Source organism: Castor canadensis, chromosome 13, assembly GCF_047511655.1.
Source record: "Castor canadensis chromosome 13, mCasCan1.hap1v2, whole genome shotgun sequence".
NCBI classification, from domain to species: Eukaryota; Metazoa; Chordata; class Mammalia; order Rodentia; family Castoridae; genus Castor; species Castor canadensis.
In genome coordinates this window covers 10,933,245-10,946,421 of record NC_133398.1, presented here as the reverse complement: position 1 = coordinate 10,946,421, position 13,177 = coordinate 10,933,245, and the positions used below count along the sequence as shown (strand labels likewise).

Sequence of the window (13,177 nt, the reverse complement as noted above, 5' to 3'; positions counted from 1 at the left end):
ATGTGGGTGTTGTTGACAATATTTCACAGGTAGGAAATCAAAGTTCGAAGAGGAATCACACACCCATGACTCCTCAGAGATGGAATGGCAGGGACCCCAGTCACTCTAGCTTTTAAAAGAAACACCTCTCTGCAGTTACCAGGCATGTTCAGAGACGAGGCCTGGAGGGATGTCTCTTCCACTCAAATCTCACCCACATCCTCAGAATGCCCGACCTTCCTACTTAACTCTGTGATCTGCTTTCTGCCCCTCTACCTGCCCATCCCCATTCCTAAGTCCCTTATTCTGCATGAATTTTCTTAATTTATTGTTAGATGATTATAAATTCACATACAGATGTAAAAAATAATGCACAGGGTTCCCACGTACCCTTAGCCCACTCTCCCCAAGGTAATATCTTAGGTGTCTATAGTACAGTATCACCTAGACTGCTGTCTTTCTTCCTAGTGATGTTTTTATAGTTGTTTACTGCCTGTCTTTTCCCAGTAAAACTCCTCATAGGCAGGAATCATTACATAAATCTTATTCACTGCTATATACCAAGTGTAATCTTAGTAGGCACTCAATAAACCTTTGCTGAATGAACCAAAGCACTGTATTGCACTGCTACCTTTAACAGGAAAGAGACCAACCCTTCCAGAGACCTACCTGGTAAGAAAGAGAAGTCTGGAACATCAGAAAAATATTATACTCACCCATGGTGACATAAGGCAACTTATCAGTTGATCCATGAGGATAGATGCTGTATAAGTGAGGTCCAGTAACATCTACGCCTCCTAAAACTAGGGCTGCACCAATGTAACCTTGATACCTGGTGATCGGAGTATGCATAAGAAAAAAAAACATGAGCATGACTGTAACTTAACTGAAAGCTATGGGACTCAGACCACAAAAGGCTTTTCTTGCAGTTTTGTTAAGAGGTTACTGTTTTGAGAGGAACAAAATGGGGAAAGAACATTAGGTGAGCTCTATGATCAGCACTATAAACTGATTGTGTGAGGAACTCCGCACACCTCAATTCTCCTCAACCTCACAGCTTCCTTTAAGAGAGGTCATAATCATTTCTATTTTAGGGAAGAAAAAATTAACCTAGAGATGTTAAGTACTGACTCAGTGTCAAGTCAAGTTTGGCTTACTCCAAAGACTGTCAAAGACTACTGTCTCCATCATTCCTCTCTTGGGATGGGCAGATAAGCTTCCTTCAGAGTTAACAGTGAGGAGCTGTTAAGCTCAAGCTGTTCAGCTGTTCTAAAAACGAAGCTCATCACAACCTCAATGGGAAAACGGCAGATGTCAAAATACTTTTTTCTTTGAATTAACCTATTAAATTTATAATCACAGATATGAGCTCATACTGAGTAAAGGAGAAACATGAATAACATCCCATTATGGCCCATAAAACCACCCACCACCCACAGGACAGCTACAGTCTTCAGGAGCACCAACAAGAATACATATTCTGGTCTGGGAGGCTTGGCTCAATGGTAGAGCACTTACCTAGCAAGTATAAGCACCTCCACCCCCTCAAAAAAAAAAATAAATAAATTTTCCACCCCACCCTTCCCCACCTCAGTATAACTGTGCACATATTTGTTGCTTTAGACTCTTTACCTGGTTGATTTACCACTTCTGTAGCTTCTTTTCCTTGTATTTGGCTCTGTGTTTCATTATTAGGATTACTATGCTAGATAAACATGCTGAATTTAAAGTCTCCAACAGGAAGCCTTTAGCTCTTTGAGGAGAAAAATGAAACCAATGTATGCTGAACTTCACCAAATATAGTCATTGAAACTAATACAAATTAACACAAAGACCAAAGTCATAATTTTAGGCTGCACATCAAGAAGCACTCTCAGTAAACAGAAGTCCAGTCCAGTATTTCCCCTGTCTTTTGATTGCCAAACTGCTATTTCAGAAAGAATCTTCTATTTTTAAGTGAAAAATTCACGAACAGGAAAAGACTTCAGAAGCAGCCTGAAGAGGAAACAAAGGTCCAGATGGCAAAAGCACTTGGATCAAAGCCATATGAATAACTAACAGAGTAAAGATTGGAGCCCAGGACCATGGGACAAGAAGCAAGAATGACCAAACCCACCACTCCCCCATGAGAGCAGTGCCTCTTCCACTGCCTGCTAAATAAACAGGGTGATTGAATAAAGTCAGTAATTATGAGTCAGTTCCCCTCCAAGTTAAAATATAATCTGTTTGATGCATTAAAAGAATCTAAGATCCTTTGGCAAATTACTGAAATTCTTAAAAACTGATCCAGAGGGCTGGGGGTGTAGCTCAGTAGTAGAGCGATTGCCCAGCTTATGCAGGGTCCAGGTTTGATCCCCAACACCAAAAAAGAAAAACATGATTCAGAAATTCTACTTCCAGGACTCTAGCCCAAGGATATAATCAGACAGAAATGTGTGTACCACAGCACTGTTTAAGATGGGAGAAAAAAAAACGGAAACAGGGAGAAAACATAAACTGATGTGACTAGGGAACCGAACACTACAAAATCATTAAAACCATGCTACATTTGCTCAGGCACAATTTATGGCAGTACAACCTTCTGGTTCTGGCATGTTCTAGTGATATGTATAAAATGTTAAACATGCTTGTCTAAATTCTTTTTTTCAAACCAAGGAATTTATTCGAGAGTATAGCCTAAGGAGTTATGCAAGCACCCAAAGGTCCTATGCTCCAAAGTGTTCATAGAATATCCTTTAATACCTCCAATATCTTTAAATGGGCATTATCATTAACGTTCAAAAACTGGTTAATTATTGACATACTCACAGAATGGAAGCCTATGATGGCACCAAAAATTATAATATTGATAAATGGTTCTTAAAGTTTATGGGTCGGACCCCTCTGAAAAACTGATTGAAACTCTGTAACGTTCCCCTGAAACAAGCGTACACATGCAAGTTTCTTCATATTTCAGGAGGTTCTAGGTCTCTAGAATTCCTCCATGGGCTCAAAGGGAGAGCTCCTCACTGAGCTCATTGACTAACAGGAACAATATGCACAATAGGGGACTATGGGAACAAGACAGTTCCCATGGGAACTATGGGAAGACACAATGGTGTGCCACTCTTATTATTGCATAATGTTATATTATGAGAACATAGGTATAGTATAAAAGGTCTGAAAAAACACATCTCAAAGACTTTAAGCCCTGTTCTAGGCATTGTCAAAAGCCTTGTTTTCTGGTTTTTTTCCCCAGTGCTGGGGCTTGAACTCAGGACCTTTAGCCCTCCACCAGCCCTGTTTTGTGATGGGTTTTTTCGAGACAGGGTCTCGTAATCTATTTGCCCGGACTGACTTTCAACTGCGATCCTCCTGATCTCTGCCTCCTGAGTAGCTAAGATTACAGGCCTGAGTAACTGGCACCTGGCCAGTCTTGCTTCTTTATCTCTTTGCCCTTCAAAAGGCAGAAAGACAGAAATTAGTATCTTCACTTTTGGAGAAAGAAACTGTGGCTAAGACAAGTGAAGTGACCCAAAGTCACACAACTAGCAGTGCTAAGGGCAGGACTTGAAAACAAGACTTTTTTCCCCTTATACCACTCTGACTCACTTTATGTACTTTACCAAAATTGTCACAAGACATGAAGGACAATACTATACTGATTTGACAAAATTTAATTTTTACAAAGTATATTAAACCAAAAATTGTTAGACACTAAAAAATGAGACTTCAGAATTCTAAAGCATTCTAAAGAAGTTAATGGAAATATCTGCTAAAATATTTTGCTAAATGTTTTAAACCACACTGCGAAGACTCTTAAAAGGACTCTTAAAATACCTGAAGCAATTTTACAAGTTTAAAAATTCCTTTATATGTAATGCATCACATCAACCACCAGAGGGAGCTTTGTATTTAAAATTAAATCCACAAATGCCTTCAAAAATCTTGGTAAGAATGATCATATACTACCAAAAAACTTCTTTTTGAAAAAAAAAAAAAATCCCAGTAAGATGTGCTTTAATAAGTTCTACTCCTACTGTAACTGAAGAATTTATTTGGTTAGCAATAATTAAGATCATTAGATACATGAAGGGCTTAGCACTTGCCCACAAGACTCCAAGTCTTGGTCTTCTCATCTGTAAAATAGGAACTGTATTACTAGCCTTGCTGCATCTATACTACTGAGAACCCAGAACTATACTAGACATGTAGGTGAGGACCTGCAAGTTCTCAGGCAGACAAGACTCATGCAAGAAAAATAGTGAACTGAGGCAGGTATACTCCCACTTCTAAGGTAACATCCACTACTCAATTCCAGAAGATTACTACCATGTGTTACCCCGCCTTCTTTCTGTATTTTATTCAAAAGAAGCCAGAAATTCAGACTTTTGCATTTAAATCTCCCAACTTATAATTATTGGCCACTATTTTTTTATATGCCATGTCACCTAAATAAACTCCTATAGAGGCCAGTGACCCGTGAGCTACCAGTGCACAACCTTTGCTTTCTATTCATGATGCTCTTTAATCCTCATGACAATCCCTAGGAACAAATATCATGTCCACTCTACATATAAGGAAACAGGAAAGAATCTGCTCAAGGTGAGACAAGTCCCAAAAAGAGAAGTCAATATTCTAATCAAAGACTAACCACCCAGACAATTACCACTATAATACACTGCCTCTGCCTTACATAGACAGAATGAAAAAATGAACTTTACATTTAAAAACTAGTGAGGCCTATATAAACATAAAACACTGATGTGATTATTAAAGGAGAAAAAGAAATAAAACTACTCATTATGAATTGTGTGTAGGTATTAGCAGAGGGTGAAATTCAGGTCAGGCAAATCACTGTACCTTTTTATTTTATTCTCTTTTGGGCAGTACTGGGGTTTGAACTCAGTACGTCACACATGCTAGGCAGACATTCTACCACTTGAGCCATTCCACCACTCCTGTTTTTTTGTGGGTATTTTCGAGATGGGGGCTTCAAACTGTAATCCTCCTGATCTCTGCCACCTGAATAGCTAGGCTTACAGGTATGAACCACCAGAGCCCAGGTACTACACCCTTTTAAGCCTCAGTTTGTTCACTTAGTAATAGGAGATGGTGGCCCTATCTCAGAGTTAAAAGATAAAACAAGACGATGCATAAACACTTTAAGACAGGGTCTGGAACAGAGTGAGAGACGAAGGTTAGTTAACATTGATATTATTATACCCACTCACAGACAACTGCATTACTACTTTTCATTGCATTGTTATTTTACTCCTAAAAGAGAGGACAAAAAATCCTTTGTGCCTGTCTGTTGGAAGGGGAAGAGGGCTTGTGTGTGTGCGCGCGCGTGCGTGTGCGCGCGTGTGTGTGGTACTAGGGTTTGAGTTCAAGGCCAAATGTTTGCTAGGCAGATTCTCTACCACTTGAGCGACACCCCTAGTCCTTTCTTACTATAAGCAAAAAATGTCTCCTCTTCAGTAGTATCCCTATGCTTTGGAAAATTACTCAACTAGCCACATATGATTTATTCAGGAAAAAAATCAGATCCATTAGATGCAGTGGCTCATCCCTGTAATCTCAGCTACTCAGAAGACAGAGACCAAGATCGCAGTTTGAGGCCACCCCAGACAAAAAGTTAGTGAAACCCCATCTCCACCAAGAAGCTGGACATGGCGTCACATGCCTGTCATCCCAACTACTTGGGAGACCAGAGATAGGATTATGGTCCAAGCCAACCCTAGCAGAACCACAAGGCCCTATTTGAAAAATAACTAAAGTAAAAAGGGCTGGAGAAGTGTTGCAGTTCAAGTGGTGGAGTGCTTGTCTAGCAAGCCTGAGGACTCAAGTTCAAACCCCAATACTGCCAAAAAAAAAAAAAAATCAGATCCCACAAATTCAAATGCACTATGAAACACCTCACAAAAATTAAAATGACTTTTTAGTAACACTTGATTTCTGAAATAAAATGTGTACTTCTGAATGCTTTTTCCCTAGCTTCTAGGCTTCCCTTGACCAAAAAAATCTAAGATACAGGAAGATGCTACAGAAATCCCTGTCCTGAGGCTTACCTGAAAAGCATCTGCTTCAACATCCGATTGGCCGTCACGACTCTGGGAAGGCGGCCAGTGGAGAGGGAGTGGAGCTCCAAGTTGGAGGAAATGAGCTGGGTTGTCATGTCTGTATCTGCAGCTGTCCCAGCACCACAACAACTGAAAAATACCATCAGAAACTTAGGTGATGTTCAATACTAGGGGTCCAATCAAAAGTGCAGCTTCTTGGATAGCTTCCACAAAGTTCAGGTACACACAGAGGTGCTTTGAGTAGATCTGCAATGTAGCTGCTCTAACTAATCTTAAGTAAATATAAAATTAAGAATATACACAAATATATTCTCTATGGCCCAATGGAACATTACAAATCACTGGTTTCTGGGCCCATAACAGAGTGCATATTTTACTAATGCTACAAATATATCCAAGTTGTACAAAAAAAGCAAACTCTATTAAAGTCTAACAATTCAATATCAACCAAGTATTTACTACCAGGTACCACTGATTGCACTAAGTACTGAGAATATAGAAAATATGACTCAGTCTTGGTTACTTTCAGAACTGAGTACAGGAGACATGGGTAGACAAAAATTGCAATACACTATTTAATATGATTTAACTGCCTAAGTACAAAATGCTATGACATAATTCCAGCTATTCAGGAGACAGAGATCAGAGGGATGAAGGTTAAAAGCCAGCCTGGGCAGTAAGTTAGGGAGACCCCCCCCCCATCTCAACAATTAAACCACACATGATGGGGCACACCTATAATACTGGCTATGCTGGAAGCATAGGTAGGAGAATTGGGCTCCCAGGCAGGCCCAGGCAAAAAGTGCGAGACTCATCTGAAAAAAAACGACCTTAAAGTAAAAAGGGCTGAAAGCATAACTCAAGTGGTAGAAAGCTTGCCTAGCAACTACAAGGCCCTGATTTCAAACACTACTAACACCAAAATACTATGGGAAACTGGAGGAGAGAACAATTAATTCTGATCATTACAGAAAGGTTTCTTATGAGCTGGATTTGGGAGACTAGAAACACTACAGGTAAAGAAGAGGAAAAAGTACTTCTAAACAGAGAGGCTGGCATAAGCAGAGGTGAACTAGTTTGGAGATGAGGGAAACGGGAACAGGGGCATGAGGGAGAGAGGGGCAGTACAGTACAACTGGAGCATAGAGTAATGGCAGCTGAGGGAGGCTGAAAGGTTAAGATTTTTGTGAGATTATGCAAGGCCTTTCATAGGCTACAGCATTTCAAATTTATCATGAAAGTAAAATAGAAATGTGAAGTCTTTTGAGAAGTTTTTAAAGGAAAGGAACAAAATCAGACCATTTTACAAAGTCCAATATGGCAGCAGAGTACACAAAAGGATAAAAAAGAAACCAAAGGCAGAGAGGCCAATTAAATGACAACTGCAATAGTCCAGCTGCAAAAAAAGAACCCAAACAAAGGTCATAGTAGAGGAAAGGACAAGGGGGAATAGATTTAAGAGACACACAGAAGGCTAAACTGGTTAGCAACTGAATCATAGACTGAAGCAAGGAGAGGACTTGAAGATGACTGGCTTAGGTAATAGATAGGTGAAAATGCCTTTTAAGAGAGATAGAAAATTCAGGATGAAAAGCAGGTTCTACTGAGGAGAACCTCAGTAGAATGTCAGTCCTGACATGTTTGAAAATTTAAGAGCTATTCAAATCAATCAATACTTACTAAATATTAGGAGATATGAAGTGAATTTTTGAACAGTTTTTGTCAGCAACAACCATCCCTTCAGTTGCTCTTGTATCTGCTCCAAGAACTATGCCATCCTATCAAAATAAAAAAACTTTTAGGGGTTGAATGTGTAGCTCAGTGATACAGCACTCAACTAGCATGCATGAAGAACTGGGTTCAATCCCCAGCACCGTAAAAAAAGTTTTAAACAACCACATATACAGAAGCTCAGTTCTCCATTCTAGTTTAAGGAAACCAATGTTGGCCATACCCCCACCACACACACACCAAAACCACTACAAAAATATTGTCTTACACTTTCAAAATCAAGAAAAAGCTTCCTCTGATGGGAGGAATGAGGAGGGGGAGGGGGGAAGAAGGAAAAAGGAAGGAAGGATTTCTTAAAAAATTTTACTGGTTGAATCCTGAACAGGTGGTAAAACTCCCATTTTCAAATGAGGTTCAGAGATTAAGTAAATTCCTTACAAATCACAGAGCTAATCTGGGAGTCTGGGGTGGACTAAGACCCAGAAATTGTTTCATTAAAATAGCTACCTGTCAATTTGTTTTTAATACGTGTCGCTCTTCATCTGTAAGGGGTCCACTTTGACCCTTACTACAATGCAAGGCAGGTGTTATCTGCATTTGATGGAGAAGGCATAGCTGTGTGAAGAAAACTGAGCTGCCCAAAATTGGAAGCGGCATAAAAGCATTAAATGTCTCCGTTTAACGTGCTACAAACTTGGTGCTCTTCCATTACGACATCCAGCTTCCTAAAGTAACTTAAGAAAAACATCATTGCCCTCCCTTCAAACACTCTGCAAACTCAGAAGAGAACATTAAAAAAAGTGCACAAACCCTCCACACCAAGGCACTAGATAACATTTGCCCTTCCACACCCGGCTGCAAAGAGAGAACGGAGTCCAAGAGGCCTGACTCCGGTTTTCTGCTCAAATCACCCCTGCTTTTGGGGAGGTCCCGGCTTACCTTATAGACCACCCCCGCAATGGTAGTGCCAGTTTTCCGGGCTTTGGGGAGCTTGAATCCCTTCTTTGCAAAATCAGCTTCCAAGATGGCATTCCTGGGAGCAAGTGCAAAAACAGTGTTGAAGAGCAAGATCACAAAGGGCCGTGCTGACAGCAAGAGTGCCTATAGGGAAGTCCACCAAGGAAAGCAACTATTCGCCTCCTGTCTGCTCACTGCATCTCCCACCATCACCGCCATTGCTCTGTTTTCCAGCAAAGACTGACCGCGACTCTCCCGAAGACATGAAAACAGGCCGTGTCCTGACGCATCGGGAGAAAGCCACGCGCAGGCCCGGATTCCCCTGAGTCACATGGGCCGCGGGCCCCGTTACCCGCCCTCTGCTCGCACATCCCGACCCAGGCCGTGGCCCAGCCCCGACCCCAGCACCACACTCTCACTCCCGCCCCGAACCCGGCCCGGAGCATAGACACACCTGCGGCAATTGTCAAAAGAGAAGCCTCCAACCGGTACCTCATACACCGACACGGCCGCCATCTTTCCAGGAAAGTATTTCCGGGCCGGGGGGCGGAGCTAATAAAAAGAGCCGAGCACTTCCGGTGCCGCTGGCGACCTGGGCTGAAGGGGCAGGGCAAACTCCGCGCGGGAGGGGATGGATCATAGAGCTTGGCATTCCTAGAGAGGCCTGGAGATGTTTGGAGAATATCGCCTCTCGTGGAGCGGAGGAGAAACTGACTCACCGAGCGGGGAAAGGATTTGTCTTAATGTGTTTCCAAGTGGTACTTTGGCGACATTCACACCCAAGTCCTAGACACAGCCCCACCACCTCCTTGCATTGAGCAAATCCCTTCAACCCTCTGAATCTATAAAATTGGGAAAGACAAGTGAGTGAAAAGATGCTCCACGTTATTAGGGGAATGCAAGTGAAAACCTCAATGAGATAGCACTGTGTACCTCTTATGATGGACAGAATCAGAAAGACAGGAAGTCACAAGGGTTGGAGAAGAGGTGGAGAAGTTTGAACTCTCCTAGGTGGCTGGTGGGAATGTGAAATGGTGCAACTGCTCCAGAAAATAATTTAACAGTTGTCCAAAAAGTGTTACCCTTCGAGTATATACCCCAGAGAACTGACAACGTGTGTTCCCAAAACCTTGTACACGGTTGTGCATTATTCATCATAGCCAAATAATGGAAACGACCCCAACGCCCACCAACTGATGGATGGCTAAACAAAACGTGACGTGTCCACGCAGCCGGGCATCATTCAGTCATAAGACGAAATTGAGCACGGGTGCATACTAACGACAGGGGTGAATAAGGTAAAGAAGCCTGGCACAAAGAACCACGTATTGTGTAGTTCCACTTATACGAAGAGTCCTTGATGGGCAAATCTGTAGAAACCAAAAGTGAATTTGTGTTTGCCACACGCTGGGGAGAAGGGATGGGGGGAGTGCCTGCTTCAGAGTGTTTTGGGAGGAGGTGATGATGAAAATGTTCTGGAATTAGACTGTGGTCATGGGGCACTACATTATAAAGACACACACACTAAAAAACCACAGCTGGTAGCACAGCTCAAGCAGTAGAACACCTGCCTAGCATGCAGCTAAGCCCTGAGTTCAAATCCCAGTGCTGCAAAAAAAAAAAAAACTGAATTTCACACTATGTAAAATAGTTTAAATAGTGAATTTCATATGGCGCAAATTTTATCTCAATCTTTTAAAGGTTGCTATGAGTATTGAACACTATATTTGGAAAGCATCCATCCTGGCACATGGTAATTTCTTATAAGTAACTGTTAGTTAATACATTCACTTCATCCTGACCACAACTCTTAAGAGGGACCTCTGTGACTCTACTCATTTTACTGATGGGACTTATTTTGAGGTCCAACCCCCACCAGGTGACCTTATTTGGAACAGGCGCATTGCAGAGGTGATCAAGTTAAATGAGACCGTTAAGAGTAGACGCGAATCCAGCAAGACTTGGGGCCTGATAAGAAGGGAAAATCTGTAGACAGTCCTGTACACAAGGAGACCACCACATGAAAATAAAAACAGAGCTGGGGTGATGTTTCCAGAAACCAAAGACCACCAAATTCTCCATCAACCCCCAGAAGCAAGACAAGAGGCTTGCACCAGATTCTCCCTCACAGTCTCAGAAGAAGTCACTCTGCCATCACCTTGGTTTTGGACTTCAACCTTGTTGGTTTTACACAACAATACATTTTTGTTGTGTAAAAGTACTCTGTTATAGCAGCCTGCGCTTACTCACACACCTCATGAGTCACAGCCCAGAAGAGGAGGGGAAGTCCCCAGAAAAACATGTGACCTGGTGTGCTGAGAGCTGGGCAGAGGGGCGCACAGGCTAGGGGTGGGCTGCTGCAGAAGCAGAGGCTCCAGGAAATGCAAACTCATGAGGTGAGAAGGCAGAAAAGAAAGACAGAAAAGGATACAACAAAACCCAAAGTTTCTGGGCATCATTTTTGGGAAACAAGCATGAGTCTTCAGTGGCTGCAGCAGAGGGAAGTGGCTGGTGGTGACAGGACCTGCCGCTGGGTCTGGTGGGAGCTGGAGGAACTGGAGAAATGATTTGTGGCCTCCTGGACAGCTGAAGGACATAGGTCCATTCTCACCTGGGTTTCTTTAGTTTTATGTTTGTACCCAGGCAGAAAGAACTGAGGAGGTGGCATTACCTCCTCTTATGGCCTCCAGAGGTGACCCAGCAGACTGGCAGCACCCAGCAGAGGGCAACCAAGAGCTCCAGGCAGCCTAGGCCTGGGTGGTGACCAGAAGCAGCTCTGGTAGGGGTAGGCTGCAGCCTCTAGCCTCGAACAGGGTGTCTTGGGTCCCACAGTCAGACCCCTGCTAAGCCTCCTTGTCCAACATGACTGCTACCTGGGACTGCAGCTGTCCCCTCAGCCTGGACACAGTTCCTCTTATTCCCTGGCCGTGCAGCCAAGCCTGATCCACCAATGAAGGCACCACTTCTGCTCTGGATGTGGCTGTGTGACCTCTGAGAAGTCATCAGCCTCTCTCTGCTTCAGTTCCCAAGTAACATATTCCCAGCCAACAGTCCTGAAAGCACAACGTCCAGAGCTCTGTCCTAAACACTGTACAATGTACAGGGTCACAGGATCGTCCCAGCACCTAAAGTGGGATGACAGACGATGGCAGGGCAAACACAGTGCCTGCCCCAGGGAGTTAAGAGTCCCTGAGGACCAGGCATCATTGCCCCACTTTACAGATGAGAAAACTGAGGCCAGGAGGGGTGAGGTCACTGACTCAAGGCCACACAGCTGGTAAATAGCAGAGTCACGGTTCAAGCTGCAACTCTCCCAGCCCCACCCCTGACATTACAGCTCAGCTGGAACATTGGCTCCAGAGTTCTGTGGGCTCTGCCAGAAAAGCAGCAAGATTTCCTCCTCCAGGGCCATCGCTGTGCTCAGCTGGTTCCAAGCTGTGTGACATAAGGATGGTCACTTCACCTCTCTGATTCTCAGTTCCTTCATTTGTAGAATGAGAGATTACTAGGGGTAGCTCACTGCATATGCATCCAATGAGAGTGTGCGTTATAAACTGTAAAGCCCTTCACACATTCACTCGCTCTGTATTTATTAAACCCCTCCTTGGTTGTGCTAGCTCCATGCTAGATGACAACCTTGAAGGACATTGGCCTGGGGACTATACCTCCTGTTCACTGTGCTAAGTGACCCTGAGCACAGCCAGGGGAAGGGCTCCCGAGTCCACCCAAGGCAGCAGGTGGACATTCTGGGCACAGAAAACAACACGAAGGCCAGGAGAGCAGAGCCCCATCAGCACCCCGGATTTTCCAAGGGCCAGGAAGCAGCAGACCCCCCCCACCACCACACACACACATAATCTGCAGGCTGCCCGGGAGCAAAGTGTGGCCCAGGCCCAAGAGGCCCACCCTGCCTATCAGGACACACAGCCGAGGGCCCCATGCAAGCCGACTTGGCTGTCTTCCCACTGCAGGAAAAGCAGCCTGTGATGCTCCTGGTTGCTACAGCAACTGGGCCCTTATTTTTCCTTCTTCATAAATAAGCTATAAATAGACAGGGCAAACCCGTGCATGAATTAGTGCAGCTGCTCCTGCTCCAGGGCCCTGCCCCAGCACTCAGCTGCCAAGCCACCCTGCGGAGCTCCAGCAGAGGGGTGCAGTGGGCACATGGCAGCACCTCCAAGTGTAGATTCCCTCCTCCTGCTCCAGAGTCTCCTGGACGCTTAGCAGGCTTTGTCCCCCCCCACCACCACCCGGCTAGAGGTTCCCAGAATCCCAACTGCTGTGTGAGAAGGGTCTGGGCTGGGTGGATCCTGAGTTTGCCAGGCCCATGCTCATGGTAAGCAGAAATGGGGCTCCCTTTCTTCTCCTACCCCAAGAACTAGAATTTGAACCCAGGTCTCTCCTGTCCAAAGTGCATGTCCACTCCAGCGTCCTGTATCAGCATGCTG

The 13,177-nt window shown here is 43.9% G+C and overlaps 1 protein-coding gene across 1 annotated transcript in view; it reads right to left on the bottom strand.

Annotated features, from left to right (window-relative positions):
- Psmb7 (proteasome 20S subunit beta 7) overlaps positions 1–9,291 on the bottom strand; it is a 55,763-nt gene extending 46,472 nt beyond the window's left edge. The window contains exons 1-5 of the mRNA XM_020166573.2: positions 9,184–9,291; positions 8,712–8,805; positions 7,722–7,819; positions 6,030–6,170; positions 696–811 (exon numbers count right to left, since the gene is read on the bottom strand). Coding sequence (XP_020022162.1) covers positions 696–811; positions 6,030–6,170; positions 7,722–7,819; positions 8,712–8,805; positions 9,184–9,245 — 511 coding nt within the window. The 5' untranslated portion in view covers positions 9,246–9,291. The remainder of the gene's footprint in view (positions 1–695; positions 812–6,029; positions 6,171–7,721; positions 7,820–8,711; positions 8,806–9,183) is intronic.
- Positions 9,292–13,177: the final 3,886 nt, after the last annotated feature.